The 27,806-nt window shown below is 44.3% G+C and overlaps 1 protein-coding gene across 3 annotated transcripts; it reads left to right on the top strand.

Annotated features, from left to right (window-relative positions):
* Positions 1-27,806, top strand: LOC116855750 (quinone oxidoreductase-like protein 2). 3 transcript variants are annotated; one of them, XM_032838737.1, is made up of 10 exons: positions 1-68; positions 146-254; positions 2,518-2,614; positions 3,940-3,998; positions 4,540-4,605; positions 5,276-5,385; positions 6,653-6,734; positions 10,377-10,558; positions 13,018-13,246; positions 27,610-27,806. In XM_032838737.1, the coding sequence occupies exons 1-10, from the start codon at positions 19-21 to the stop codon at positions 27,676-27,678; spliced, it is 1,053 nt and encodes a 350-aa protein (XP_032694628.1). In that variant the 5' UTR covers positions 1-18; the 3' UTR covers positions 27,679-27,806. The 3 variants fall into 3 exon arrangements, with proteins under 3 accessions (XP_032694628.1, XP_032694627.1, XP_032694629.1); XM_032838736.1 differs by having other exon boundaries at positions 6,653-6,740; XM_032838738.1 differs by lacking the exon at positions 4,540-4,605 and having other exon boundaries at positions 6,653-6,740.

The following is a 27,806-nucleotide window of genomic DNA, read 5'->3' as shown; positions in this document are numbered from 1 at the left end:
GCCACTCTACTCCCGGCCATGGCGGCTGTGGCTCGAGGCCCGTGGCTGTCTCGGGCGTGGCTCTGCAGGTGGGGGCCCGACTCTCCCCTGAGCCCCAAAATGTAGCCGGGGGTCCCCCCGTAACTCGCCGCTTGCTCTGTTACAGGAGGGCGGGGCCGGGCTGCGGCCGCCACTACCGCGCCGCGCTCTGCGCCGAGCTGAAGCAGCCCTTGGCCATCGAGGAGGTCGCCTCCCGCCCTGTCAGGCCTCACGAGGTAGGGTGGTGACGGGCCTATTCCCGGGAACCCCCCACGCTCCCTTTCACTCTCCCCTCGGCCGCTGCACACCCGCCGCGGGCTTCGGTCCTGCATGGAGTTCCCAAGTGCTCAGCTAGGGGGCGACCGGGAGCCTGGAGCGCAACTCCCTGCGGGGCCGGAAGGGCCCTTTCGGGGTTCACAAAAAGGCCACCAGAGCTGAGGGAAGATTGCTCCCCCAAACTCAGATGTAGGCCTCTTGCAGAAGGCCCCAGAGCTGTTGCCTTAGAAACCGACAGTTCTGCTTTGCACACGACTTTGCATAACCCCTTGCGGGTTCTTGGTTTAATACACGGAAATGGACCCCGTCCATGGCTTCCTCTTCAGTGTCAGCATTTAATGATCTGTCCTCCCTCCTCCCCCAGACCAGTCCGGTAACGTCTGTCCTATAGTTCTGAGTACGGGCCTTGTGCCCTCCTCTGGTGCAGTGCCCTGATTTGGGGTGAGATTAGTTTAGGATTGTGGGCATTTCCAGTGAAACGTGGAAATCACTCTGGCCCTGCCTGGTGACCTCCCTGGTGACACAATGTCATCTCGAATGGAGAATGAGAACCTCTGACAAGGTGAAGCATGCAGTGAACCTCAGCGTTGGGGACCCTTGGTGAGAGAAATCTCGTGGCTGCAGTCCTGACGTGTCAACTTCACTAGGGGGTTCCCCGCTGCGAAGTGGATTATTTGAATGAGTGTGTGATGGCAGCCAGTCTGCTTCCTGGGATTCATGTGCTGAAAGATGTTTATTCTTGAATCATCCTTGAATCTAAGGTGGAGAGGCTTGAGGCCCTACGTGTGCCATACATGTCAGCCACTGCTGCATCTTGCGCGCGGTGTGTGCAGCCTGAAGGCGGGCTCCTTTGTTCTGTTCTTCGCCCAGACTCTGCCTCCTAAGGAATTAGCTCATGGGAGTTGGGTCTCTGTGAGTTTATTCGCCATCAACTCCTCATACTCTAGAATGGGGCCTGGCACATGGCAGACACTCAAAACATCGTTGAATGGATGCATTTTGTCCCTAGAAATGTCTTCTCACCAACATGGCTTCCTCTGTCCTGAATGAGAAATGTCAGTGATTTTCTCAGCCTTCATTTTCTCCTGTTTCTCGGTCCTGTTCTCAGCCTGTCAGCATCACCTGGGGCTTGCTGAAACAGATTGCTGGGCTCTGTCCCCGGAGTGTCTGATTCCCTAGGTCGGGGTGAGGCCCAAGAATTTGAATGTTTCAGTAAGTTCCCAGGTGACACTGAAGCTGGTGGTTTGGGAACCAGATTTTGAGAACCACTGGCTTACGGAGTGAAAAAGTGCTGGTTACACTGATGCAGGCCTGCCTCTGCTCTAGCATGGGCATGAAGCATAGAAGCTGGGGATCTAGTATTGGCCTCCATGGTGATTGTTGATCCTCAGAACAGCTGGTCATGTTACCCTTCTGCTTAAAATCCTTTAATGGCTTCCCACTGTTCCTACTGTGAAGACCCAGAGCCTCAGTAAAGACTACACATCCTTGGATAGTGTGGTCCCTGCTCTGTAGCCCCATCTCTTTCTCCTCTTTGTGCTCTGCACTCACTGGTTTTTCTTTTGTTCCCATCACAGGGCCTTTGCACATGCCATCATGTTTGGTTGTGTTAGCTGTTCTTAGTTCAAGTGTTCCTTTCTCACAAATGTTTTTCCTGACTTCAACAAAAGGTTAAATCACCCTATTATGCATTTTCACAGCACAATAGTTCTCTCTTTAACATTTTGTGTAGGAGTTGTAATTTAACACATAAATTATCACAATTACTTGGCTGATGTCTGTCTTCTCCCATCCAAGTACTAACCAGGCCCAACTGTGCTTAGCTTTTGAGATCAGACTAGATGGAGTACATTCAGGTGGGATGGCTGTAGACAGATATCAGATATCTACCATAGTCTTAGCTCTGTAAAGGCAAGAACTTTGTGCATTTTGCCTCATGATTGCACACGGGCACTTAATTCAGTACATGGCTTATAGCAGACATTCAGGAAATATTTTGATGCAACTGAATGAACTTTGTCTCCATAGCCATGCACCATTCTGCTTTGCTGCTATCCCCTCCACCCCCCCACCACCTGCCTTTTTTTCCTAAAGATCCCGCTGAACAGGGATCCCAACACGGGGCTTCATCCAATGACCCCAGGACCATGATGACCTAAGCTGAAGGCAGATGCCTAACCGACTGAGCCACCCAGACACCTCCTGCCGCTGTTTCCTTTGCAGGTCAGAGTTGATGTCCATTTCTGTGGAGTTAATTTTGCTGACATTTTGGTCTGCCGTGGTCAGTATCAGGAAAAGCCCCAACTTCCCTTCACACCTGGTGAGTATGGAGGGGCCAAGTGACTGCTCGGGAAAGAAGCAACAGAGTTTTCAGAACCGTGTGCTACTCAGGTGTAACTCTAGGCGCTGCTTGCCTCCCTGCTGTGATGCTTCATATATGTCAGTCAGCCTCACCCCTGCTGAGAAGCACAAGATTGGGAGCCCCTTGACTGTGTGGCCCCTAGTTTTATCCCCCATCTTAACATTGCACCTGGTTGGTAGTAGATGCTCAAGAAAGACATTAACAATGCATAAAGGAACAAATGAATTTTTATATATCATGGAGTCCTCATTGGCCCTCGTCATTCCCCTTTATTCCTTGTGAGTGCCTCAATATTGATTTTTCACTGAAGGAGCGTAGACATCTGTTTGCAGCTAAAACTCTCAGTTCTCACAAACACATTCCCAAAGAAACCTAATATCAGAGGATCAGAAAAAAGAAAAAGAGTTTATACATTTCTAGCAGTCACTGTCTGATTGTAATTATGCCCAATCTGATTACATTTAGATCCTGAAAATGTGGACAAATGACTGCTTTTTGTTGTTGAAATTTAGTTAAGGAGAAAGAAGTGTAGCTTATTGTGTATATAGTGAGTGTATATTTTATACAGACATGTACTATTAAGGATACAGTGATTGCAAAATGGTTGCTTTGTTTTGGCCTTGGGGTGTTTGGTTGTGTCTCAGCATTTGGAATCATTTCCCTCTGTTTGTATTATTTGCTGACATGCTGGATGGGGCGGGGGATGTCAGAATCAATTGAGTTACTCCTCTGGCAGCTCAAGTGGCAAATGTATGATCATTAAATTCAGAAATTTTGGAGGTGGAAGAGGAAAGAACAGACAACATCAGTTCATCCAAATTGAGCCAAGTACTGTATGAATAAATATAGTTCATGTCCTTGAGGGCCTCTTAGTCCACAAGAGGAGACACAGAAACAGATCAATGCATATGGTGAACATTGTAATTGGAGTGCTGTAAGGACCCCAAGGGCCCAGTGAAGCAGGATCAGAAGTACTCGTGTACCTGTGTGATGCTCGGTGTTTTTTCCCATTCTTGAAATTTTCATTTGTCAATTGGTAAGAATGGGACTGCTGTCGCCTTTCAGGTTCTGATCATGAAATCTTACGTTCACTTTCCTGTGCTTTGGGTGCAATGTTCTTCCCCGAGTGGGGAGGGGTGGGTTGGGGTATGGTGGAGGGGTGGGGGGGCACTTAGGCCCTCTCAGCTCTAGAAAGTGGATAGGATGGCCTGTTGGTCAGACTTTTCTCATCTCTGTGGTGCTGGGCTTTATAGATAACCTAGTGTTTAAACAATTTGTTTTAGGAATGGAGTTTTCCGGGACTGTACTGGAGACAGGCACCGATGTTAGCACAGTGAAAGAGGTGAGTGAGGTAAAATCTAGGGAATTGATGTGTGTGTAGCCATGAGAAATGTGCTAACCTTGTTTGTAGCCAAAGGGTCTTGCTTCTCTTGGCCTTTGCCAGCGGACACCAGAGGGAAACCCAGATGAAGGCGGAAGAAACTAATTCTGAATTGGAGGAAGGAAGCCAGTGGAAGTTCCTGGCTTCGTAAAACCTTTTATTACTAAAGAAGACGACACCTCAGTCTTTAGTTACCGAGAGGATAGAACATTCTCAAGTTTCAGCCTCTTGTGAGAAAAATTCTGGGATTCTAATTTATTTCAACTTTTTCCTCAATCCGTCCTGTCCAAAATGTGCTCATATTGTCTTGGCACCCTCGTGGGGGTATTGAGAAGATGGTTGAATTATTTACTAAACATTAACTCTGAATAGATAATTAAGGCCAACCTGCGACTTACGGGGTCAGAAAGAACGATTTTCTTTCTCTCTTTGATTAATTTGGAAAGCGGTAAATGGCAAGGCGATGTATTTGAACAAGACCTTAATGGTATTTTCTCTTCAGGGAGATCGAGTTATTGGTGTGAGTGGCTTTAATGGTATGGCTGAAGAATGCGTCATTGACCAAAAGGTATCCCCCCCTAGCTCTCAATATGTCTGCTTAGAGATCTTTTTTTCCTCTTTTCTTTCCTTTAACCTCCACCTAGCTCTCATTCCTTGTTACCCTTCTTTACCCCCCTTCTTTGTATTTGTTTCTGAGCCAAGTACTTCTTTCTTTCAAATGCTAAAGCCCTTTTCTGTATCTGAGTGACAACCCTTGCACAGAGCTTTGTGTGAACACCGAGATGAAGAAGGGCATTTTTTTCCCCTGGAACAACTGGCTGGTTGTCCGATTGGACTATGGGTAGTTTTGGTAGAAAAACCGGTCCGGGGCAATGAGCTAGTTATAATAGGTTTCTCCCCGACATCAAGCTTGTGAAAGAGGTGGTCCTGGGAACGGGGCCAGCCTGGGTGGTGAGGTAGGCGTGTACAGGACGTGAATGGCGGCCCCTAGTGGTGAAGAGTACACATCCCCCCCCCCACAACTTCATGGAGGTAAAACAGACAGGAGAACCATCCAATTCTTCGATTTGAATTCCATCACAGCTTGCTTGGTTTTGACTTCTCTTGGGTTTTAGCTCCTGACAGGCTTGGTTCCTTCACAGATCAATCACTCAACCAAATCATAATGTTTACTGAGCAGCCTTTATGGGCAGGTACATGTGCTTAATTCCTAAGTGACTGTTAACCTCTTTTCACAGACACTGTGGCAGATTCCAGAAAGGGTCCCCCTCCGAGAAGCTGCTGCCCTGCCTGTATCTTATGGCACTGCTGTTTTGGCCTTGGAGCATCGGGCACGCACTCGACCAGGGTGAGAGGCTCTATAGACAACCCAGGGCTAGTGTCTCTTTCTGAGATCAGAAGTGCCCAGTAAGACCTTGCCCCTTCCTCTCCCTTCCCTAACCTTTGGTTCTTGTTCATTTGGTGTGAGGAAAGGCCAAAGGAAGGTAGTGACCTGAGATGGGGGTCCAGTGTCTTAGATGGAATGATAGACTGTGAACTTGGCCAATATGAATTTGGCGAAATAGCTGTTTCAAATCGGGCCACTTTGGAGATCACCTCCTAGAAAACCTTACATTTTCTTTTTTTGTTATTGTTGTTTTTTTAAAAATACTTTATTTAATTTATCTGAGGAAGAATGAACCTGAACAGGGGGAGAGACAGGCAGAGGGAGAGGGAGAAGCAGGCTCCCCGATGAGCAGGGAGCCCGGCATGGGGCTCAATCCCAGAAACTTTAAGGCAGACGCTTAAGCAACTGAGCCATCGAGGCACCCTGAAAACCTCACTTTTTTTAAAAAAAGATTTTATCTATTCCTTTGAGAGAGAGAGAGAGTGAGAGTGAGAGAGAGAGAAAGCATGAGAGGAGGGAGGGTCAGAGGGAGAAACTGACTCCCTGCTGAGCAGAGAGCCCTATGACTGGATCCTGGGATTCCAGGATCAGGACCTGAGCCAAAAGCAGACGCTTAACCAACTGAGCCACCCAGAAGCACCAAACCTTACACTTTAGAGAGCTGGTTTATGTAAACTTGTTTCAGTCTGGTTTTAATGTAGTCCTATGGTATTTGTTTCTGTGAGGCATGGTTGGGTGTGCCTAACTGGGATATTTCAAACTCAAAGATGCAGGAGTTTCCCCACTTTACCTGAAATATATGCCTCTTGCCCTTTTCAGAGAGACTCAGAATTGCTCCAGAGAGGTGACTTTAGGTGAGCGGGGGCCATTCCCTATCACCACCTTCTAAAATTCAGCAGCGTTTAGTATGACAGTGATCTTAGGACAGAATTTCTTTTCTTTCTTTCTTTTTTTTTAAAGATTATTTATTTATTTATTTGACACAGAGAGATCACAGTAGGCAGAGAGGCAGGCAGAGAGAGAGGAAGGGAAGCAGACTCCCTGCTGAGCAGAGAGCCCGATGTGGGGCTCCATCCCAGGACCCCGGGATCATGACCTGAGCTGAAGGCAGAAGCTTTAACCCAGAGCCACCCAGGCGCCTCTCTCTTCTTGCTTTTAAATGTTCATGAAATCATATGATTGGATGATTTTGGAAGGTTTCTGAAGTAATGTTCATCTTTCTCTGCAGAGAAACTGTTTTAGTGACGGCAGCAGCTGGAGCCACAGGCCTGGCAGTGATAGATGTGGCAACCAATGTTCTTCAGGCTCAGGTGTTTGCATGTTGGGGTCTCTGTTTAAAAAAAAAAAATCATACCTCCAGTTTTCAGACATAGAATGTGTTCATTTGTTCGCTCATTAATGTCATGGGCAAGGCCCTGGGGATATAAAGTCAGCCAGAGGAGGGTCTGGCCTTCTATTTGCCTGCAGACTGGTAAGGGGACATAGGAGTAGCTCCCTTGTCTATCCTGTTACCGGAACCTGGCAAGAGCTGACTTGCTTCTTGGCCTCTGTAGATTCTGTTCCTTCTACCTGTAACACTCTTCTGAACTGTCTCCCTCTGCACTTCAGGTCTAAACACAGATGTCACTTCTTTAGGGAAGTATTCTTTGTCCCTCAGGAGATGTTAATCTCTCCTCCCACCCCTCTCCCCCAGCTGTTTGTAGACGGTGTCCTCACATCCTGTACTTCTCTTTCCTGGTACACACCTCAGTGTGTGGCTAATCCTTTCCTTGGGTCATGATGGGATTACTGTCTCCCTCATGCTTGACTGGAATCCCCCGAAGGCCGCGACAGTGTCTGTTTGGCTCATTACTGTAGTCCCAGCAGCTGGCATGGTGCCTAGACCATAGTAAGCACTCAATAACTATTTCCTAAATGAAAGAATAAAGGAAAGAAAGACCCAAATCTCTGCAGGGGCCTCACTCTGAAACTGTGGGTGTCAGATAAGGAGGGTTTCTTGGAGACCGTAGGCATTTAAGGTGACTTCGGAAAGACTGGTCGCAGTTGAATAGAGGAAGAAGGGAGGTGAAGGCCATTTTAGTTCGGGGAGGACATGTCAGAAGATAGAGACATGGGGCATCCCAGGATGCATTCAGGGAGTTGGCAAGTAGCATCTGTGGAGCAAAGGATTTGGTGGGGGGGAATGGTGGAAGATAACTTTAGGGAGGTAGTCAGAGACACGATCATGAGGCACTGAAGAATTTGAATCCTTGTTGGAAGCTCTCAGGAGCCACTAAGAACTTTAAACTGGGAAGAACCGTGATCATATTTACATTTTGCCAAGTTCATTCTGGTAGCAGTGGGGATGCGGGATGGGGCAAAGTCAGGGACAGTCTGGAGGAAGTAGAGCAGCCTTTTGGAGCCATCCAAACCGGCGGTGGTGATAGTTGAACCAAGGCACCGGAAATGATGAATCGAGAGAGACTAGAGTAGAAGAAAATAGAGTTTGATCCTCATCCAGTTGAAGGAACAAGGACTTTGAAATGACTCTGACCTAGGTTCAGATTCCAACACTGCCCCCAGCTTAATTGCTTCAGTTTCCTCACGGGTAAAATAAAGCTTTCCTCATATGGGGTCGTTGTGGGAATATTGAAATTACATGTGCAGTACGCCTGCTAGAGGGCATGGCATGGTGGTAAGAATCTCTTAAAAAGGGAACCTGTTATTATTAGACATTGAGTGGGAAGGAGCAAACTAGGTTAACTTGTGGATTTGCCATTTATTGCAGCTGAGAAGACAGGAGGGAATGGTGAGCTCAGTTTTGGAAGCATTAAGTGTGAGGTTTCTAGGGTGCATGCAGTTGGGATATCCAGAAGGCGCTGAGATACCCAGGTTTGGAGATAATTGGATTGTTCTGGAATTTCTTCAGGTGGCGTCTCTCCTTGCTGTCATCACTTCTCTTTGGGAAGGACATGTGAGTTCTGAAAGCAGTCTTAGCTACCAGGAGGCTCTCCATGGAATATGAACACGTTTCATGTCAAAGTCAGGCTCTTAGCACCTCTCAGTGGGGAGACCAAAATTAGCCTCCTTGTCTAGAACCACTGATTGTTTACCATTTCTAGGAAGATAAAATTGCACTATTTGTTTTGATTAGTGATAGTAGGTTAAGTAGAGAGAAAAATTCACTTCAACTCAGATACTAAAGTTAATTCAAGCTCTATATTCTTCAGTAGCCATAATGGTTCTCAGCAAAAGCAAATAACAACAAAATAATAAAAACAACTTTAAAATGTCATCATGCCACCTACTTGGAACAGGTTATTTTGAGAACAACCTCCATTTACAGCATTTCATATTGCTTTCAAAGTGACTCCACACCAATCATCTTACCCCTGCTGCTAACAAACCGCTGGAGGGGGGTAAAGTGTTTATTATCCCTACTTCACAGATGAAGAAAGTGAGGCACCAGGGGAGACAGGGGCTTGTGGCTGGTCTCTCTGGCACCCTTGTGAGAATAGAGATTGGCGTCAACTCCCTGACCCTAGGCTGGTGTCTGCCCCTCTGTGGCGCTGTGTGAAGGTACTTGAGGGTAGCTCTCAGGTTCAAATAGTTATGGGTGAGTTTGAAGTCTTCTAAGGGCACTGATGATCTTGTGTGTTTGGATGCAAATTCTGAATGTCACCTTGGGGCCAAACTGCCCTGGTTAGTGTGTGCTATCCAGGGGTAGGGTACCTGTAGGCAGTGCTTACAAGTTGGAAGCATTTCTGGAGACCCAAACCCCAGACTTCCTCACAGTATGGCCCATGGCCATCTTTGCCAGGTGGTAAGGTGGTTTTCTTCCAGGTTGATGGAGTGGAAATGCATGGGCTTTGGAGTCAAGCAGCAGGCCGGGGTTTGAATGGTTGTACCATCCGCTACCATGCTAAGACTGAGTTAATTACTTAACCTCTAGGTCTGTGTCTCCATCTATAGAATGGGTGTCATTATACTTCCCCTGTAATGTTCTTATGAGGTTTAAATAGAATAAATGATGGTGTATGTGTAACAATCGATTCAATGTATCTAACGTTTTGTTTTCCAAGGGCCCTATGCACAGTATTCCATTTGACTTTTAAAACAAATTTTCTTTTATGGATGAGGTAACTGAAGCTTAGGAAAGCTGGTGGGCATCGTAGAGGTTAAAAGCATGAACTCTGGAGATGGACAACCTGGGCTTGATCCCACTTCTGCCTCCCATTAGCTTTGTGACCTTGAGCAAGTTACTTAACTTCTTTTGCTTCAGTTTTTTCATCTCTAAAGTGGGGATGCTCACAGTGTGTGTATCATTGGGCTATTAGGAGGATTAAGTGAGTTATGAATATATGTAAAGCATTTAGAAGAGAAGCTGGCACATAGTAATATGTAAGTATTAGTTCTTACTAAGTCATTTGTCTTAGGTAACACCGCTCGTTAGTAGCAGTCATGATTTGAACTCAGGTCCTTCCAACGTCAGCATCTTCCTACTGAGTCATGTTTTACCCTCCGAGAAGCTTTTCGAGATCATGATCTAGACTGGCTACCTCTCGTTTGCACTTCTGCAACCCTCATACCCCCCACATTCACACTGCTGTACTTTGCTATCTTGACTCAAAGCTTGGGTATCTTCACGACTTCACTCACAGTAAGTGCTCAGGAAATGACGGTTTCAGCCCTATTTGGAGAAGACTTTCTGAGTGTCTCCTGAGTCATCTTCTAGCTAGACTCATTGGGGTTTCAGGATTCCTGGAAATGTGGATCCCATGGCCGGCCGGTGTGGGGGGTTAGTGTGCTGGTGCTGAGTGTCGGCCCTGATGTGTGGGGTTGAGGCTGATGTGAGGGCGGCAAGGTCACATTGGTTTCCTTGGTTGGTACCCTTTGATGGGATGCTGGGTGGGTAGGGTGAGCCCCTCTTATACATATTCTGGATCATCAGAAACTTTGCGTTCTCTGTGCAGGTGATAGCTGCAACCGGAAGTGACGAGAAGTGCAAGCTGGCAATGCAGAAGGGCGCACAGTCCACTGTGAACTATAGTCAGGGCAGCCTGAAGGAGGCAGTGAGGAAGCTGGTGGGCAGTGCGGGGGTGAATGTGGCCATCGACACTGTGGGAGGAGATGTCTTCCTGGAGGCTCTCCGCAGGTGCGTGTGGTGGTCTTTCTAGAAGGGGGCTGGACCTGGGGATCTGCTGAAACCTTTCCAGACCTGTCTTCCTTCTGGCCTTACATTTTTGCTGCTCACTTTTCCTGTAGGTTTCGGCATCAACGAGAACAGCTGAGTGGGAGTGTGAAAAGGAATAGAAGCAGAGGGAAAATCAGGAAATGCTAAAATATAGAAAAACAAGATATCCAACTGGAAAATATCCAGAAAATGACTGCAGACTCTTTAGTTGGCAATATTGAATGGTTTAGAAATTATGCATGTGTTAAATTCAGTTATGCTGGCCCCGATTAATTACTTTATATACGTAGTGTGGGTAATTCTTTGGATCATCATTCAGATATTAGAATGACCTGGGGTGGCAGGTCCCTAGTTCACCAGGCACCAAAGCACAGACTCTTTTGATCTTACTGGTTTCAGAAGCAGCCAGCGAGTTTTAGTGGGAATGTTGTATTCACACCGGTTCTCACTCTGTTTTTAACCAGGGACTCTGGAGTGTTCCATTAATACTGGTTTTATTTCTCCTGTCATCCTGGCAAGTACAATTTTTTGGTTTATCTCAGTTTAGAGCTGAAGAAACAGAAGCGGACAGAACAGCATACCCACCCAAGGGTCCCAGTTGCTTCTTTGGCCCCTGAGCATACCTGCACTGTGCTGGGTGGTACTGTGCTCAGGGAAGCCAAGGAAGGAGGATGTTGACTCCATGGAGAGCCAGGACAGAGAGCTGCTAACTCTCATGCCCCTCTTGCCTTTTGGGTAATGGGTAACCAATTATCACAAGTGCTTCTCATTTCCCTCTAAAGAAGAAAAGCAAAAAGCAAAAGCCAAACAGAGATACACATATTCTATATAAAGATGTTTACAAATTTTTAAAAAAGATTTTATTTATTTATTTATTTGCTAGAGCACAATCAGGGGGAGCAGCAGGCAGAGGGAGAGGGAGAAGCAGACTCCCCACTGAGCAGGGAGCCTGATGCGGGGCTGGATCCTAGGACCCTGGGATCATGACCTGAGCCAAAGGCAAATTCTTAACTTACTGACCCCCACCCCCCCACCCCCAGTGCCCCGCTTATAGCTTGTTTTTATGTTTTCCTACGGAAGAATCCGAGGTGTTACAGGATGCTTCACCCCTGCCTGTTTGTCAGGTCAAGAGGAATTCTCAGCTGGGGGTTTAATGCATGTTGCTTTTTTTTTTTTTTAAGTTATGATAAAGGGCGCCTGGGTGGCTCAGTGGGTTAAGCGTCTGTCTTCAGTTCAGGTCATGATCTCAGGGTCCTGGGATCAAGCCCCAAAATTTGGCTCTCTGCTTGGCAGGGAGCCTGCTTCCCTCTCTCTCTCTTCCCGTTTCTCTGCCTACTTGTGATCTCTCTATCAAATAAATAAATGAAATCTTTAAAAAAAAAGATTTAAAAAAGTTAGGTAAAAATATATGTAACTTAATACTTACCATTTTAAACATTTGTAAGTATAAAATTCAGGGGCATTAAGTACGCTCACAATGTTGTGTCCCCATCCCCAGCAAAGACTCTATTACCTGTTAAATAGTAACTGGCCCTCTCCTCCCCCACCTCCCCTAACATCTGCTTTTTATCTCTGTGAGTTAATGTAGGTTGCTTTTTCTCATTCTACACATTTTATTGTGGTTGAAAAAATACATAATGTCAAATTTGCAATATTAACCACTTTTTACATTAACCATCTTTAAGTATGTAGTTCCGTAGCGTAAAGTATATTTACATTGCTCTGGTATAGATGTCCATCACTTTTTCACCTGGCAAATCTAAAATTAAACCCATTAAACCCATTAAACATCAATTCCTGTTTCTCCCTTCACCCAACCCCTGGTAAGCGCCATTTTACTTTCTGTTTCTATGAATCTGACTACTTTAGATATTTCATGTAGGTAGAATCATACAGTATTTGTCCTTTTGTGACTCGCTTATTTCATTTAGCGTAATGTCCTCAAGGTTCATCCACGTCATAGCATGTGACAGCACTTCCTTCCTGTTTAATGAACAATATTCTTTTGTATGTAGAGAACACGTTTTGTTTATCCGTCTGTCGGTTGATGGCCATTTGGGTTCCTTCTCGTTCTTGGCTACAGTAGATAGGGCTTCTGTGAACGCAGGAGTGCCGCTCTCTCTCCAAGACCCTGTTTTCAGGGATTTTGGCTATAGACCCAGAATGGCATTGCCGGATTATACGGTAGTTCTAGTTTTAATTTTCTAAGAAACCTCCATACTGTTTTCCAGTTGCACCATTATACAGCCCCACGAAGAGTACATGAGGGTTCCAGTTTCTCCATATCCTCACTAACACTTGTTATGTTCTATTGTGGTGGTTGTTTTTTATAGTAGCCATTCCAGCAAGTGTGAATATTTATGTGTTACTTTTTTTTTTTTTTTTTAATAATTTCTTTTCCTTGTCCTTTCTTCCCCCAGCCTGGCGTGGGAGGGCAGGATCGTGGTGGTGGGTTTTGCTGGAGGAAACATTGCTTCTGTGCCAGCCAACCTTCTGCTCTTAAAGAATATCTCAGCCATGGGGCTGTACTGGGGCCGATACAAAGAGCAGAGCTTTCCCGTCTTCTCCAGAACCCTGTCCTCGGCTCTTCAGTATTGCCAGCAAGGGCGCATCCAGCCACACATCGGAGCAGTTTTTAAGCTGGAGGAGGTGAGATACTCTTGAAGGAGGTGATGTGGCCAAACGCCAGGACATAATCGGTGTCAAACGACTGGATAGTTTCTCTCTGGCTTCCATAAATCCTCCTTTTATGGAATGAAAAGGTACAAAGGCAGTGCAGAATAATGGGGTCTCACAGGCCGCCAGGGGATGGGATTTCACCAGGTCTTCTGGGTCGCATGGGGGTCGCCTCAGGCCTAGGGAGCCACTTGGGAGGCTGAATTTGCCCAGGCCAGGGAGGAGCTCTCCCTGCGTCACTTGATTCTTAAGCAGAGGGAAGTGATGGTACTTTAGAAAATCATTTACTGGCGTTTATATGAACTGTGAACTCTGTAACACACAGTCTAAGAAGGAAGCATTTAACTTGACCTTTGATTTTAGAAAACAGACACTTTCAAGTCCAACCAGATGATCTAAGCTGAAGTTCTGTGAACAAAACACTAAATTACGCTTTGCATCCTAGGACTGTAATTCATCCATTAGTCACTGTGGTTAATTTTGTGGGCTATTCTCTCCCTTTTTTCATTCCCCCTCAGTCCCATCAATGCGGCTTAAACTTCCTCCAAAGTGTAATTGTGTGCATGCATATGCAATATAGTTGTAAATGTCAATCTGTTAGGCATTCACTGTGAAGTCCTTTTCTTTTTCTTTTTTTGGTTTAATTTGTGTTAATGTTTAAAAACATGTTTTGGTGACTCCCATCAGCATCGATGGGGGGACATTTTGTTCATTTGCAGATTACTGCCCCCCCCCCCCCGCCCCTGTCAAAGCCATACTTTGTTGCCACCAGCCTTACATTTTGATGTTTTTCCCCACAATGGGGGATATTCTTCTCAAACATGGTTTACTTTCTTCCTCTTCTTTTTCATATGTCAGTCCGGAGGGTTGCATCGGGTGGTAAAAAGAGAACCTGTCTGGCCTTCAGAAAACTGGTCGGATACTCCCGACTACTTCCGGCTCTGCCTTCTCCTGTTGCAGCCTGGTGAAAGTCTCCTGTCTTTTCTGACCTGCCATCTCCATGTTTCCCTACAGGGAGGCCCCAGCCAGGATGTGGGCAGGTGGGGGGAGACCTGAGCAGCCTAGGCTCTGGGACCCCCTCCACAGCGGGGGTCTGAGTAGCTGCACATTATTACCTTTGCATTCATCTTTTTCTTTTGTGAAGAGGTTTTGCGGCTTAAAAACGTAAAGACCACCAGTTTCAAGAATTTCTGAGTCCCATTCCGTCTTGTGGCTTTTATCATGTGTCTTGCGAGCTGCGATTTGCGTTACCCACGGCTCACGTACACCTGTTGATAGAGGATGAGGACAATTAGGACAGGCGTGCAACACTGGCTAGTCTGAACCGCCTCTTCTCCCCACTGACCTGTCCCAGGTGCTGCTCAGACAGGAGAGAAAGCCAGATTGGGATTATTGTTTTGTTTATTTTTAAATTTTTTATTTATTTTCTAAAAAAATTTATTTTTTTATTTGTCAGAGAGAGAGAGAGAGCACAAGCAGAGGGAGTAGCAGGCTCCCCACTGAGCAGGGAGCCTGATGCGGGACTCGATTCCAGGACTCTGGGATTATGACCTGAGCTGAAGGCAGACGCTTAACTGACTGAGCCCCCCAGGCATCCCTGAATTATTACTTTAATCACTCACACTAAAGTTCTCTCTTCTCTTAAACATGAATGAACTATCTAATTACTAACCTCCTGTCAGCTTCCATTTGTTCTGCTCCTTTCCAATGTGGGCTCTGCAGACGGGGTTAATCTGATTCTTCCCATTCTGCTGACCTTCCTGCTATCCCTGGGCCCTCTGATGGGGCCATTCTCTCTAACCATTTCATCTCATTCACACCCCCTCCATTTACAATTTCTTCTCTCTCTCTCTTTTTCCCGTATGTCAGCTATTTGAAGGACTAGGAATAGAAGTGGCAGTTCTCATGCCTTAGGTGCGTGCTGTAGGTCAAGAATGGTGCTAAGCACTTGACATGCGTTTTCTCTTTTCATCTTCATAATGTTCCCTTGAGCTATGAACCGTTTGTTTTTTTTTTTTTAAGATTTTTATTTATTTATTTGACAGAGATCACAAGTAGGCAGAGAGGCAGGCAGAGAGAGAGGAAGGGAAGCAGGCTCCCTGCTGAGCAGAGAGCCCCATGCAGGGCTTGATCCTAGGACCCTGGGATCATGACTTGAGCCGAAGGCAGAGGCTTTAACCCACTGAGCCACCCAGGTGCCCCTGAACCGTTTTTTATCACATTTTACAGAAGAAGAAATCAAGACTACCTGGTATTATGTAGTAAGTGGCAGAGCTGGAATCCAGTCCAGATTGTTCTGACACCAGAATTGAGCTCCTTACGTCTATGTTGGACTCTCCCCTCAAATAAGCCAGGAAGTTGCTTCTTAGAAACCTTCTCGAGTATGAAGTTTGTCCATCCATCAGAGAATTATCTATATGAAAGAGCTGTCTTACAGTTCAAACTGCCAGGAGTCTTGAACTTTCCCAGGCACAAACAGATTATATATATATATATATATATATATATATATATATATATTTTTTTTTTTAAGTGAAGATGATTAAGTGAATGTATATAGTTAATTTCACTCAACCCGGTTAATATTTTTCATGTAAATTTGTTAACTATGAGAAAAAATTATTTATCGGAACCTGCCTGGACTCTGAAAATGACTGTGCATATATATACACAAATTATACATACAATAACCACGGATACCAGTGCTTCCTAGCTTTCTTTTCTCCTGAACATATGGGCTTATAGATTTGACCTTGATAGTTGATGTTAATGACTACATACTTTGTTCCCTAGCCTGTCTGATAGCATGAGATATGAGCTCCCGAAGCATTCTGTGCGTTTTCTTTGTCTGCCTGTGATAGTTCAGTGCCTGTCATTCCCATAGACCATAAACTTCATGTGAGCAGGGGCCATGCATCTCCTTGTCTCCAGCTCCCGGCAGGTACTCGTGTGTGTGTCAAATGACTGACTGAGAGTAGAAGGCTCTCAGTTCAGACCTCCTGCGTGCAGATCCTGGCCCTACCACTTACCTGGCTATGGGCAAATTGCTCACGTCTGTATGCTTGAGTTTTCTCATCTGTAGCTGGGGCGGTTATGTACTCTGCCTACTAAGGTCGTTGTGAAGATTAAATAAGATAACACATGTAAAAGCACATAGCAGACACTTACTATATGGTGTAAAGGAACATACTGGGCTGTTCTAAATATAGAGTTGAGCTTTTTCATGTCCCGTGAACTATAACACATTTGCGTGGACATTTCATGGGCAGGATTAGAGAGACAGTCTTTAGATTTTGAATTTTAATTCGAATTTATTATATGCTGAAGTGTAGTATCTGTGCCCTGATGGACGGGCCATGCACGAGCCCCCTGATCTGTCCAGGGTATGGCCTTATGCAGAGGCGCCAAGTCTGCTTTCTGTAGAGAGATGCTCGCACACGTCTCATCCAGACATAGGACTTACACCTCAGAGATCTGAATTTGATTGTCATATAAAAGTCAGTTGAGGTCACCACATGAATAAATTTGATAGAGAGAAATTGTTTACTTGAAGTTTCCTGGGTATATCTGTGGAATATTCTTAAAAATTAAATTACTGTCTGGGGCACCTGGGTGGCTCAGTGTGTTAAGCCTCTGCCTTCGGCTCAGGTCATGATCCCAGGGACCTGGGATTGAGCCCTGCATGGGGCTCTCTGCTCAGCAGGGAGCCTGCTTCCCCCTTTCTCTCTGCCTGCTGCTCTGCCTACTTGTGATCTCTCTCTGTCCAATAAATAAATAAATGAATAAATAATCTTAAAAAAATTAAATTACTGTCTAAGTTTAGAGAATGTACTAATTTGTGTTCACTCCTCTAGATCGAGTTCATGGGGCTCTCCATATCTGCCAGTGACATACGCCCCAGGCCCTGGCCCCTTGTCAGCTTTCTCTAGTGATGGCTCACACCACTGCTCCCTGCCATCATACAGTCAGACCCTGTCCCTAGGTCCCATCTCCTAATACTTGTGGTCTCATGCTCTCCCTGGTGGGACGGCTGATTCTCGGTAGGGCCTCCACTGTGCTCTTCCTGGTGGGAGCTGCTGTGGCCCTGGTGAACAGTTCTGAGCCCAAGGACCTGTTAAAGCACTCGCTGGCTTCCCCAGAAATTGGATGCTGGGGTCTGGGTAATGCAACCAGGAAGTTGGTGGGGAGTTTACCCCAAGGAAGAAGGATTTGACAAATGAAAGACAAGACAAATTGCTGTCTTTGCTCCTCCTGATGGAGTATGTCGACACGCAGCGGGCTCTATATGGCCTCTCTGGACACGTCCCCCGGCACCGTGTCTGGTTCTGGATCAGTAACACACACCTCCTTCCTTGATTCTCTTCACCTTTTCCCTCACCCTTGCCTCCCTCGGATTGCAGTGAAGCCTTAAGGCGTACTTCCCCCCCACCCCACCACCAAGATTTATTTGTTTGAGAAAGAAAGAGAAAGGGAGAGAGAGAATCCCAAGGAGAGTCCCTGCTAAGCACAGAGCCCGACCTGAGGCTTGATCCCACAACCCTGACATCATGACTTGAGCTGGAATTAAGAGTCGAATGCTTGGGGCGCCTGGGTGGCTCAGTGGGTTAAGCCGCTGCCTTCGGCTCAGGTCATGATCTCAGGGTCCTGGGATCGAGTCCCGCATCGGGCTCTCTGCTCAGCGGGGAGCCTGCTTCCCTCTCTCTCTCTGCCTGCCTCTCTGTCTACTTGTGATCTCTGTCTGTCAAATCAATAAATAAAAATCTTTAAAAAAAAAAATTTTTAAAAAAAGAGTCGAATGCTTAACATACTGAGCCACCCAGGTGTCTCTACGGTGTATACTTTGACTAGGCTTTATTTTCTAAGGAACCCAGGCTGACACTTAGTTTTGAAGATATCTTTATATTTGGGTTTTATAATATGTGACTTGACTTTTTTTTAAAAGTTAGGCTTATTGAGCTGTCATCTATATTTAGTAAAATTCACTCCAAGCTTTGACAGACACATAAAGTCATGTAACCACCCCACTGCAATCAAGATATAGAACGTTTCCATCACTCTGAAAGGGGCCCTTGTGCCCCTTGTCACCAATCCCTGTTTCCTAGCCCACAGCCCCTGGCAACCACTGGTCTGTTTTCTCTCCTCAAAGTTTCACCTTTTCCAGACTGTCATATAAATGGACTCATACACGAGGTGGTCTTTTCGGTCTAGCTTCTTTCAAACCTTGCGTAATTCTTCTGAGGCTTACCCATGTTTTTTTTTTCCCCCCAATATTTTATTTATTAGAGGGGCTCCTGGATAGCTCAGTCTTATGCATCTGCCTTCTGCTCAGGTCATGATCCCAGGGTCCTGGGATTGAGCCCCCATCGGGCTCCCTGCTTGGTGGGAATTCTGCTTCTCCCTCTCCTCCTCCTGCTTTTGTTCCCTATCTCGTTCCCTTCTCTCTCTTGTTTTTCTCTGTCAAATAAATAAATAAAATCTTAAAATTTTTATTTATTAGAGAGAGAGAAAGAGAGCAAGCATGAGGGGAGGAGAGGGCGAGGGAGAAACAGACTTGCTGAGCAGGGAGCCCAACATGGGGCTCGATCTGAGGACCCCAGGATCATGACCTGAGCTGAAGGCAGACGCCTCACCGACTGAGCCACCCAGGCGCCCCACCCATGGTTTTGCATATGTCAGTAATTTGTTCTTTTTTTTTTTTTTTAACTGCTGAAGAGTGTTTCATTGTGTGGGTGTTCCACAACTTGTTTTTTCATTTATCAATTAATAATTTGATTATTTTTAGTTTTTGGTGATTACATACAAACCTTGTATAAACATTCACATTCAAGTGCTCTACAGACTTTTTTTTTTTTTAATTTTAGGACTGGGATTTCTGCATCATGTGCTAACCATATGTTTAACTTCTAATAAATTTGCATAGACATATAGTTGGCTTTATTTACAGAGCAGGTTTATTCCCCCCAGTCTCCAATGGCCCCTAGTTAACATCATTAGATAAGAACGTCAGTTTATTTTATTTTATTTTTTTTTAAAGATTTTCTTTATTTATTTGACAGACAGAGATCACAAGTAGGCAGAGAGGCAGGCGGTGGGGGGGGGGGGTTAGCAGGCTCCCTGCTGAGCAGAGAGCCTGATGCAGGACCCTGAGATCATGACCACTGAGCCACCCAGGCGCCCCAAGAACGTCAGTTTAAAGGAGATCTATGCAGAATCATACAAATGCCAGTTATCGATGCTTCTCAGGAAGAGGCACCCTTGACTCTGTCCGCTGCTCTCTCTTCTTGCCTTGCTACAAGTGTTTCCGATGCCGTCTCTACCACCCAGGTTTTGAAGACACGGCCACTGTTACTGCATTCCTACCAAAGCCCACATGTAGCATCTGGGTTTTCTATTTCTTGGCATATTCTGGGTGAGACACTGGTGCTCCAGCATGCATTATCTTTTTGTACGCTGGGGGTTTTGTTTGTAATGATTTGCTACTATTTAACGTTTTGCTACATTTAACGTTTAATGAACTACCAAGTGAGTTTCAGGGTGGTGGTTTTATTTTTCATCCCCACCAACAGAATTGTTGGCCAGAATTTCATACTGTCAGGTCGTTTTCCTTCATTTTAGCCCTTCCAGTAGGTATCTGGTGGTATCAGATTGTGGGTTTAATTTGCATTTCTCTCTTGAATAATAATCTCGAATATCTTTTCATATGCTTATTTGTCAGCTGTGTCTCTTTTTTGGTAAAATGCATTGACTGACTTCTCAAAGAAGATTCATATCAACTTGTAATCAGAGCAATGACATGATAAGTATAATTCAACCGGGACTGTGTATCACTAACTAAACATTTTTCCCTTTAAAAACAAGCCCACTGAGTTCGGGTATATTCATTCATTCATTCACGAGTTCATTTTATTCATCAGCTTTCATGGGGTACATTCTGTATGCCCGTCAATAAAAACTAAGACTTAAGGAATTTGTTTTGTCGGGAAGCTCTCAGGACAGGGTTATGATGGGGGGGAAGGGATGGTTTCTAAGGAGCCATGAGTCAGCATCATGTATTTCGGGAGCTATAGCTTACTCTGATTAGCCCTGCTTGATAAGCTAATTAAAAATTCCAGCAGCAGAACCCAAAACAAAAGCAATATCCTCACCCTGCCCCCAGATTCCGGGTTGCATATCCCCAGAGACAAATTTAATTATGGCTTCACCCTCGGTGGGGAGGGTTCTGGGAACAGCCTGTGGGTCTCTCTGGGGGATGGGCATGGAGCAGCCTCCCTCTCGGGGGAGAATGCAGAAGGAGGAAAATGTCCCCAGGCATCTGAATTAGCTGTCAAAAACTCTGGTCTCAGGCCCTGCACTTCCCTTCTTAGTTTCTCACTCAGAGCCTTATCACACTTACTAAACATTCAGTTCTTTTTTTTTTTTTCCCCCAAAGATTTCATCCATTCATTTGACAGAGACCACAGCAGGCAGAGAGAGAGGGGAAAAGCAGGCCTCCTGCCGAGCAGAGAGCCCGATGGGATGTGGGGCTCAATCCCAGGATCCTGGGATCATGACTTGAGCCAAAGGCAGAGGCTTTAACCGACTGAGCCACCCAGGAAAAAAAACTTAGGCTTTCCCCCAATGTTATCTTTCAGAGAAGTGAGGTAAATGTGTGCTGCATTTTTATAAATATTTATATGCAAAATGATTAAAAAGGAGCTCTAACATTGAAAGGGACAACTTTCTTTTTATGTCAAGATTTACTTATTAGGAGATTCCTCATTTCTCTAGGATGCCAAGTACAAGAAGTATCACTCTCTCGAATCATGATTGCTTTCCCGAGTATTTTCTGTCGTAGGGCTGTGACAGATCTCTGGAAACAAGGGGCTTTGAACTGACAGGAAGAGATGCAGCTGTGAGTCACCTGAGCTGTGCCTCGGAGTGAGGGGAGTGATGGTGATCGACAGGGCAGGGATGTGTATTTCAAAAATCGTGTCTTAGACCTCTTCCCCCTCCTTTGAGTAGGTCTAAATTTGCATGGACTGGAAAGGTCTCCTTAAGGCACAAAGACCTGCAAGGCAGATGTTTTTGTGCTGCAGAGAATTGATTTGTTTGACTGATCGATGGGTTTCTCTGCTTATTTTTATTTAATTACTTTTTTCTATGCTTTGGGGGAAGGATTTCAAGGGGGAAGGGCTGGTTATTCATATTTCTTATTTCAGCGCACATTTGCATTGTTGGACCATCTTTTGTTTCTTCGTTAGTGTATTTATGGATGTCCGTATTTCCTTATTCCCTTTATCCTTGCTGCCCACTACCATCCTCCCCTCTTTCTCCTCTCCTCAGACTCACTCTCTGTAGTGTGTTGGTACATGTCCTTGGATTTATATGTCCTTGTAAAACATATAATTTTTTTGTATGCTCGTTTATTTTCAAGTTACACAAATAAATAACAGCAGAGGGTTGTGCTGTAGACCTTATTCTATTTCTTCATTTCTCACTCAGTGCTGTCTTTTTGAGACTCACCTCTGTTGCTGGTGCTGTTTCCAGTTCATTGCTTCCCACTGCTGCCAGGGGGGCCGTGGTGTGCCCCTGCCGTGGTTTACACCTCTGCTTCCCAGTGATGCACGCTGGGGTTGACCTGATTCCCTACCACCGTAATCGGCACTAGCGTCGCAGTCTCACAGTTGGGACTTGTGCAAATTTGCTTTGGGAGTATTTTCCCGGGGGTAGGGTTGTTGGGTCACAGGATGTATGCATACTTAATTTGACAGCAAAGTGCTCTCCAGGATGACTTGATCAGTTTATGCCCCCTGCCAGCAGTGCCAGGGTATGTGCCAATTCTTTTTTCACCACCCTGTTGCTACATAGCATTGTCCTACTTTCTGATTTTTGCCAAACCAATAGGCATTAAGTGGCATGTTATTATTTTAATTTGCATTTCCCTGATTTCTAATCAATGTAAGCATCTCGTTATAGATTTGGTAAACATTCAAGTTTAGCAATTTAAAGCCTTCATGCAGTTTTCTATGGGGTGGGGGGGGGCTTCCTGCCTCTTTCTTACTAATTTGCAAAAGTTCCTTGTGTAATCTGTCATTTGCAGATTTTAATGTGTGTATGGAGACCTGGGGATCTTGTTAAGATGCAGCTTATGATTCATTGAAGGTGGAAGGGGGTTCAGGATTGTGCATTCCTTTTTTTTTTTTTTTTTTTTGGTTAAAGATTTTATTTATTTATTTGACAGAGAAAGATCACAAGTAGGCAGAGAGGCAGGAAGAGAGACAGGGGGAAGCAGGGTCCTCGCCAAGCAGAGAGCCCAGTGCGGGGGCTCGATTCCAGGGCCCTGAGATCATGACCTGAGCTGAAGGCAGAGGCTTAACCCACTGAGCCACCCAGGTGCCCCAAGATTGTGGATTTCTTTCTTTCTTTCTTTCTTTTTTTTTTTTTTAAGATTTTATTTATTTATTTGATAGACAGAGATCACAGTAGGCGAAGAGGCAGGCAGAGAGAGAGGAAGGGAAGCAGGCTTCCCGCTGAGCAGAGAGCCCAATGCGGGGCTCGATCCCAGGACCCTTAGATCATGACCTGAGCTGAAGGCAGAGGCTTTTTTTTTTTTTTTAAAGATTTTATTTATTTGACAGACAGAGATCACAAGTAGGCAGAGAGAGAGGAGGAAGCAGGCTCCCTGCTGAGCAGAGAGCCCTATGCGGGGCTTGATCCCAGGACCCTGGGATCATGTCCTGAGCCAAAGACAGAGGCTTTAACCCACTGAGCCACCTAGGCGCCCCAGATTGTGGATTTCTAATAAGCTCCCAGATAGTGCAGAAGCCTATGGTCCTTGAACCACCCTGTGAGTAGCAAGGTTCTGGACGTTAGTTTGAGACTTTGGAAAAGTCTGTCCTTCCGAATTTGTCATTTCTCTATCACCCGTGTCTCGATTTAATGTAATCAAACACATTGATATTTTGCCTTGTGGATTACTGCTCTTTGGGACATGTTTAAAAAGTTCTTTTTCATATCTGGGCCACAGTGATCTTCTCAATTTTTTCTACTAACTTTTTTTCTATTTTTAAAGATTTATTTGAAAGAGAGAGAGCGCTCATGAGCAGGGGGAGGGGCAGAGGGAGAGGGAGAGAGAAAATCTCAAGCAGACGCTCAACTGAGCATGGACACTGATGCGGGGCTCGATCCCAGGACCCTGTTTATGACCTGAGCTGAAATCAAGAGTTGGCTGCTTAACTGAATGAGCCACCCAGGTGCTCCTCTCCACTAACATTATACTTGTATTTTACACTTAAGGATTTAATCCATCTTAAGTTACCTCTGTATTAGATATAAATTAGGTAACCAAGTTTTATTTTTCCCCTTGTAGTGATCTAGTTATCCTGGACCAAATAGTTCATTGTTTCTCCATTGATTTGTGGTGCTACCTTCAAGTTCCCAGATACACTCTGCTTTCTCTTCTATTTCTTCAGTTCAGATTTCTGTTCCTATAATAATATCATACTGTTTTTTATCTTTATAGCTTTGAAGTATGTTTTAATATCTGGAAGTGTCACTCTTCCACCTTAGTTTTTAAAATTTGATTTAGTTTTTTGTGAATCTTTATCCTTTTAGGTAAATTTTGAGGTTTTTTTTAAAAAAAATTATTTATTTGAGAGAAAGAGAAATAGCGAGAAAGAGAGAGCACACAAGCAGGGGAAGGGGAGGGGAGAGGAAGAAGCAGGCACCCTGCCAAGCAGGGAGCCCAATGTGGGGCTCCATCCCAGGACCCTGGGATCATGACCTGAGCCAAAGGCACACGCTTAACCCACTGAGCCACCCAGGCGCCCCTGCATTGGCTTTTTAGATTAATTTGGGGAGGTATTGATATTTTTATAATGTTAAGTTGTCTTATTTCCTAAACAGTGTTATATTACCATTTATTCAGATCCTTCATGTTTTTAAGTAGATTTTAAAGTTTTTCTCCATAAAGTCTTGTGGATCATTCTTAGTTATGTTAATTATAGTACTTTACTGTTTCTGTTGCCTTTGAGAAGACAATTTTATTTTTATTTTTATTTTATTTCTGTTATATTTCCTAGTTGATTATTTTGATACAGAGAGATGTCAGTAATTTTTGTTAGCTGATCTCGTCCCTTACAATCTTGCTGATCTCTCTTATTTGCTTGTCCATTGCTTTGGTTGGTTTTTCTATGTAAATTATTATATGTAAATAATGACACATATTTTCCTCCATTCTTCGCATTTTTCCATTTTAATTTTTTGCATTTATTATTTTTTAAATATTAAGAGACTGTGCTTTTTCAGAACTTCTAGGTTTATAGAAAAATCCAACAGAAAATGTAGAACATTCTCATATATTCCTTCTCCCACCATCCAGTTTCCCTAGTTAACATCTTTTTTTTTTTTTTTAAGATTTTATTTATTTATTTATTTGAGAGAGGGAGAGAGAGGCAGAGAGAGAGCTCAGAGGGAGAGGGAGACGGAGAAGAGGCTCCCCACTGAGCAGGGAGCCTGATGCGGGTCTCCATCCCAGGATCCTGAGATCATGACCTGAGCCAAAGGCAGATGCTTAACCAATTGAGCCACCCAGGTGCCCCTCCACTGGTGTTGACATCTTGCATTTGTGGTACATTTGCTACAGTTGATAAACCAATATTTATACATTATTATTAACTGAAGTCCGTTTACATAGAGCTCACTCTTTGTGCTGTACAGTTCCGTAGGTTTTGCCAAAACAAATGTGTAATGCCATGTGTCCATCATTACAGTATCATACAGAATAGATTTACTGCTCTAAAGAATCCCCAGGTCTCCACATCTTCACCCCTGCTCCTCATCCCAACCCCTGACAGCCACTGATCTTCCTACTGTCTGTAGAGTTGTGGCCTTTCTAGAATGTCATATAGTTGGAATCATATAGTATGTATCCTTTTCCGACTGTCTTTTTTACTTAACACTGCACTTAAGATTGTCCCATGTTAAAAAAAAAAAAAAAGATTGTCCCATGTTTTTTCATGGCTTGATCGCTCATTTCTTCTTATCACAGAATAATATTCCTTTGCTCGGATGTACCACAGTTTGTTTACTCATTCACGTACTGAAGGACATCTTGGTTGCTTCCGAGCATTGACCATTGTGGATAAAGGTGCTATAAACGTTTGTGTGGACCTAAGTTTTCAGTTTATTTCCTAGGAATGTGATTGCTGAATCACATGGTAAGAATATGTTTAGCCTTGTGAGAAACTACCAAATTGTCCTCCAAAGTGGTTGTACCATTTTGTATTCCCATCAGCAATGAATCAAAAGTTCCTGTTGTTCTAGATCCTTGCCAGCATCTGCTGTTGTCAGGGTTCTGGATTTTAGCTGTTCTGATAGGCTAAACAGGGGGCGTATCTCATTTCTGTGTGGGCGTATCTCGTTTCTGAGTGCATTGTTCTAATGACAGATGACATTGAACATCTTTTCATGTGCTTTTTGGCCATCTGTCTGTCTTTATGGATGAGGTGTCTGTTCAGATTTTTTGCTGCTTTTTAATTGAGTTGTTTGTTTTCTTATTATTGAGTTTTTCAAAAATCAAGATTTTATTTTTAAGTCATCTCCACACTCAAGGTGGGGCTTGAACTTAGGACAAACCCAAGATCAAGAGTTACACATTCCACTGACTGAGTCAGCCAGGCACCCCATCTTATTGTTAAGTTTTGTTTGTTTGTTTGTTTTTTTAAGATTTTGTTTGTTTATTTGACAGAGAGAGAGCACAAGTAGGCAGAGCAACAGACACAGAGAGAGAGAGAGAAGCAGGCTCCCCACTGATCAGGGAGCCCAATGTGGGACTCAATCCCAGGACCCTGGGATCATGACCTGAGCTGAAGGCAGATGCTTAACTGACTGAGCCACCCAGACGTCCCTTATTGTTGAGTTTTAAGACTTCTTTGTATATTTTAGATACAAGTTCTTTATGAGGCATGCATTTTACAAAGATTTTTCTCCCAGACTGTGGCTTGTCTTCTCATTCTCCTGAGGGTTTTTTGCAGAGCAGAGTTTATAATTTTATGATTCAACTTACCAGTTTTTTTCTTTTATGGATCATGCTTTGGTTCTCACTGCCAGATCCAAGGTGATGTGGATTTTTTTTTCCTGTTTTCTTCTGAAACTTTTATAGTTTTGCCTTTTACATATAGGTGTAAGATTCATTTTGAGTTAATTTTTGTGAAAGATTTAGGGAGAGCGTCTTGATTGATTTCTTATGCGTATGGATGTTTAGTAAGTTCTAGCACCATTTCTTGAAAAGGCTGTCCTTTCTCCATTGAATTCCCTTTGCTCTTTTGTTAAGGATCAGTTGCCTGTATTTGGTTGGGTCTGTTTTTGGGCTCTAATCTGTTCTATTGATCTGTTTATCTGTTCTTTCACCGGTATCACACTGTCTTGATTACTGTGGCTGCTTCTTTATTTATGTTTTTATAACCTTGTACTTCTAGAAAAATAGGATTTGAGATAGATTGCAATTTTGGTTGCACTGGAAACAGGACAATTTTAATAAAAAGATAAAAATTGCATAATATTAGGGGCGCCTGGGTGGCTCAGTGGGTTAAGCCGCTGCGTTCGGCTCGGGTCATGATCTCAGGTTCCTGGGATCGAGTCCCGCATCGGGCTCTCTGCTCAGCAGGGAGCCTGCTTCCCTCTCTCTCTCTCTGCCTGCCTCTCTGTCTAGTTGTGATCTCTCTCTGTCAAATAAATAAATAAATAAATCTTTTAAAAAAATTGCATAATATTAAACTATTGATTCTTCTGTCAGGGGCTGTATTCTTTCAAAAACTAGAACACACAGAAGTATTACCATAGAGTATGGACAGCCCTGAGGACTTTTTACCTGGTATCATTTATCTGACAACATTGAAAGCCATACTTGAGACAGAAAAATTCCAAGGTTGGGTTATTCTTTTTTTTTTTTTTTTTTTAAAAAATTTTTTTTTTTTTATGAGAGAGAGAGAGAGAGAGAGAGAGCGAGCACAGGCAGACAGAATGGCAGGCAGAGGCAGAGGGAGAAGCAGGCTCCCTGCAGAGCAAGGAGCCCGATGTGGGACTCGATCCCAGGACGCTGGGATCATGACCTGAGCCGAAGGCAGCTGCTTAACCAACTGAGCCACCCAGGCGTCCCAAGGTTGGGTTATTCTTAAAAATTATTTTTTCCCCTTGAGTTTGTGGTGATTAATTATTTAGTTAGTATTGCATTGTCAGCTATATATAGTTCATTGGTGACAGTCTTAATATTTGAGCTATTTTAAGACTCAAACTACCAGCCACTATTTGTTGAAATATGCAAGTGTGACCACATTTTTTTTTTTTAATTTTTTTAGGTCAATGATGCCTTCCTTCATGTGATACAGCGCAAATCCACGGGCAAGGTGCTTATCTCCCTTAAATAAATCCTCACCTCAGCAGTCAATTCAGAGCGTCCAAATCCAAACTCATCATCTCTCCAAAAAACCTCATTTCCTTCCTGTGCTTCTAAAGGTGTTACCACTTTCCTTATTAATCTGCGTTCAAAATCTTT

This window comes from Lontra canadensis, unplaced genomic scaffold, assembly GCF_010015895.1.
Source record: "Lontra canadensis isolate GAN:19392208 unplaced genomic scaffold, GSC_riverotter_1.0 scaffold106, whole genome shotgun sequence".
Classification (NCBI taxonomy): domain Eukaryota; kingdom Metazoa; phylum Chordata; class Mammalia; order Carnivora; family Mustelidae; genus Lontra; species Lontra canadensis.
Note: the sequence above shows the minus strand (reverse complement) of the source record. Positions and strands in the feature narration are given on the sequence as shown.

Excerpts from the sequence above, each read along its gene's own strand:
- LOC116855750 (XM_032838736.1), top strand. The coding sequence starts at position 19 with ATGGCGGCTGTGGCTCGAGGCCCGTGGCTGTCTCGGGCGTGGCTCTGC. Across the intron at positions 5,386-6,652 it reads CGGGCACGCACTCGACCAGG|AGAAACTGTTTTAGTGACGG; the intron begins GTGAGAGGCTCT and ends CTTTCTCTGCAG. Across the intron at positions 13,247-27,609 it reads CAGTTTTTAAGCTGGAGGAG|GTCAATGATGCCTTCCTTCA; the intron begins GTGAGATACTCT and ends TAATTTTTTTAG.